General features: G+C 34.9%; 1 protein-coding gene across 1 annotated transcript in view; it reads left to right on the top strand.

The window, feature by feature from the left end:
- Positions 1 to 5: 5 nt before the first annotated feature.
- Positions 6 to 1,763, top strand: part of LOC107104344 (sialic acid-binding Ig-like lectin 13) — a gene marked incomplete at its 3' end in the record, with an annotated part of 8,130 nt that continues 6,372 nt past the window's right edge. Inside the window, exons 1-2 of the mRNA XM_015404334.1 lie at positions 6 to 96; positions 258 to 638. Coding sequence (XP_015259820.1) covers positions 6 to 96; positions 258 to 638 — 472 coding nt within the window. The remainder of the gene's footprint in view (positions 97 to 257; positions 639 to 1,763) is intronic.

Genomic DNA, 1,763 nt, shown 5'->3' with positions numbered 1-1,763 from the left:
GCTAAATGTTTGGTTTCCAGAGTCTGAATCTGATGGCAGCTCTGTCTGAGAACCTGCTGACAGACAACATGTTACTGAGTGTCTTCTGTCTTCCAGGTGAGCTAATTGTTCACACCCTTATTTAGAAATATTAGATCCTGATGTTGTTTAAATGCTCCACATGCAACATGCAGCTGAACTTGAGTTTGTGGATCATGAAGATTCTAAGCAGGCAGATTTTGCTCCACATCATGTTCATCATTTGTCTGTTTTTACAGCTACTTTGGCTGGTTGTGGTATAAAACCAGCCCTCAGAATCACTACACCAAAGAAGATTGAAGCTCTGAGTGGATCTTGTTTGGAAATCCCATGTATCTATGATACAAAGGATACCAGCTATGACAGCAGCAGAACTATCTATGGAGTTTGGATGAAAGGTGGTATCAATTTTGGCGATTATCCAAAGATAGTTATTTTCCACAGCAGTGGGTCAGTTAACAGCTATTCACTGAATATTACTGGAAACCTGAGAGAGAAAAACTGCACCACTCTGTTTCCTGATGTAAAGACCAGTTATACAGACAGATACTTCTTCAGGATTGAGAGCGAGCCGTTCAAAGCAACAGCTTGTGATGATCCTCTCAGTATAACAGTTAAAGGTAAGAGACCTTCAGTACTATAAGTCTGAAAATTATATGAAATAATATTTACTATTGTTTATTACACAGTAATTTACTCTTCCTGCAAGATACCCTGTTTTATTTATTTAGACTGGCTTCTGCTTGAAATTATGTTTTTTTTGTTTTTTCATGTAGCTGTAATTTTGGAAAACTTGCAGTTGAAAATCTTTTAGAAATATTCTGTTGGCAGGATTAGGTTTAGTTTCTCTCTTTTCAGGAAAAAAAATTTTTGAAGATCACACTATACACAGTAAATGTGAAATGAAATTAGATGAATATATTTGTTGCTATTCAAAGAATCAGTCGATATTCTTGAGTTTTCTTTTTAACAATGGAGCTATATAAATGAAGTCAGTACTTATTGGCATCAACTGTCGAGGTAGGGTGGTTATTGGTTCAGGACCCAAATGCAGAGATGAGTTTTAGCTGATATGATCGGAAAAGACAACAGAAAAAACATACAAGAACAAAATACAGGAAACCAAAAACCACGAGACATTAGGGTAAAACGTACATAAGGAGTCAATTATCGACGAGGAACCAGAAAAGAAAAACTGCACAAGAAAAAATAAAAATAAAAAATATTAATGGGAGACTGAACAAAGACTGGTCTAATAAGCTGACAAGGAGCAGGTGTGGATGGAAGCAACTAAAAGCTAGGGGAGAGGAAACTGGCACAAGGGGGCAACAGAGAGCAACACATAAAACAACACTGCCAGAAAACAACTACAGAGACACAGAATTACAGTGAAACTAAAAACTAGAAAACAAACCTTAATAAAGGAGAGAACTCTGACATCAACTATCAAAGAAACTTGGTTGAAAGTTAAAACAATTTAAATATCTTTCCAAAATTTCTGTTTTCTGCATTGAAAAAGTGAAATATAAAGCTTAATAAATGTAAAAAAATGATTAAGTACTAAAATATATCTCATAAAACCAGACTGTTACTTAATTAATAAAGACTTTATAGGAATAATTGTACCAATTTCTTATTTGCATTATAAACCTTGACAAAATATGATTTTTTTCAATGTCTAATGATAACTTCCAGATTCTCCCTGGAGTCCCAGCATTAATATCCCTGTTGGTGATCTGAAGGAG

This window comes from Cyprinodon variegatus, unplaced genomic scaffold, assembly GCF_000732505.1.
Source record: "Cyprinodon variegatus isolate N-32 unplaced genomic scaffold, C_variegatus-1.0 Scaffold1703, whole genome shotgun sequence".
NCBI lineage: Eukaryota > Metazoa > Chordata > Actinopteri > Cyprinodontiformes > Cyprinodontidae > Cyprinodon > Cyprinodon variegatus.
Note: the sequence above shows the minus strand (reverse complement) of the source record. Positions and strands in the feature narration are given on the sequence as shown.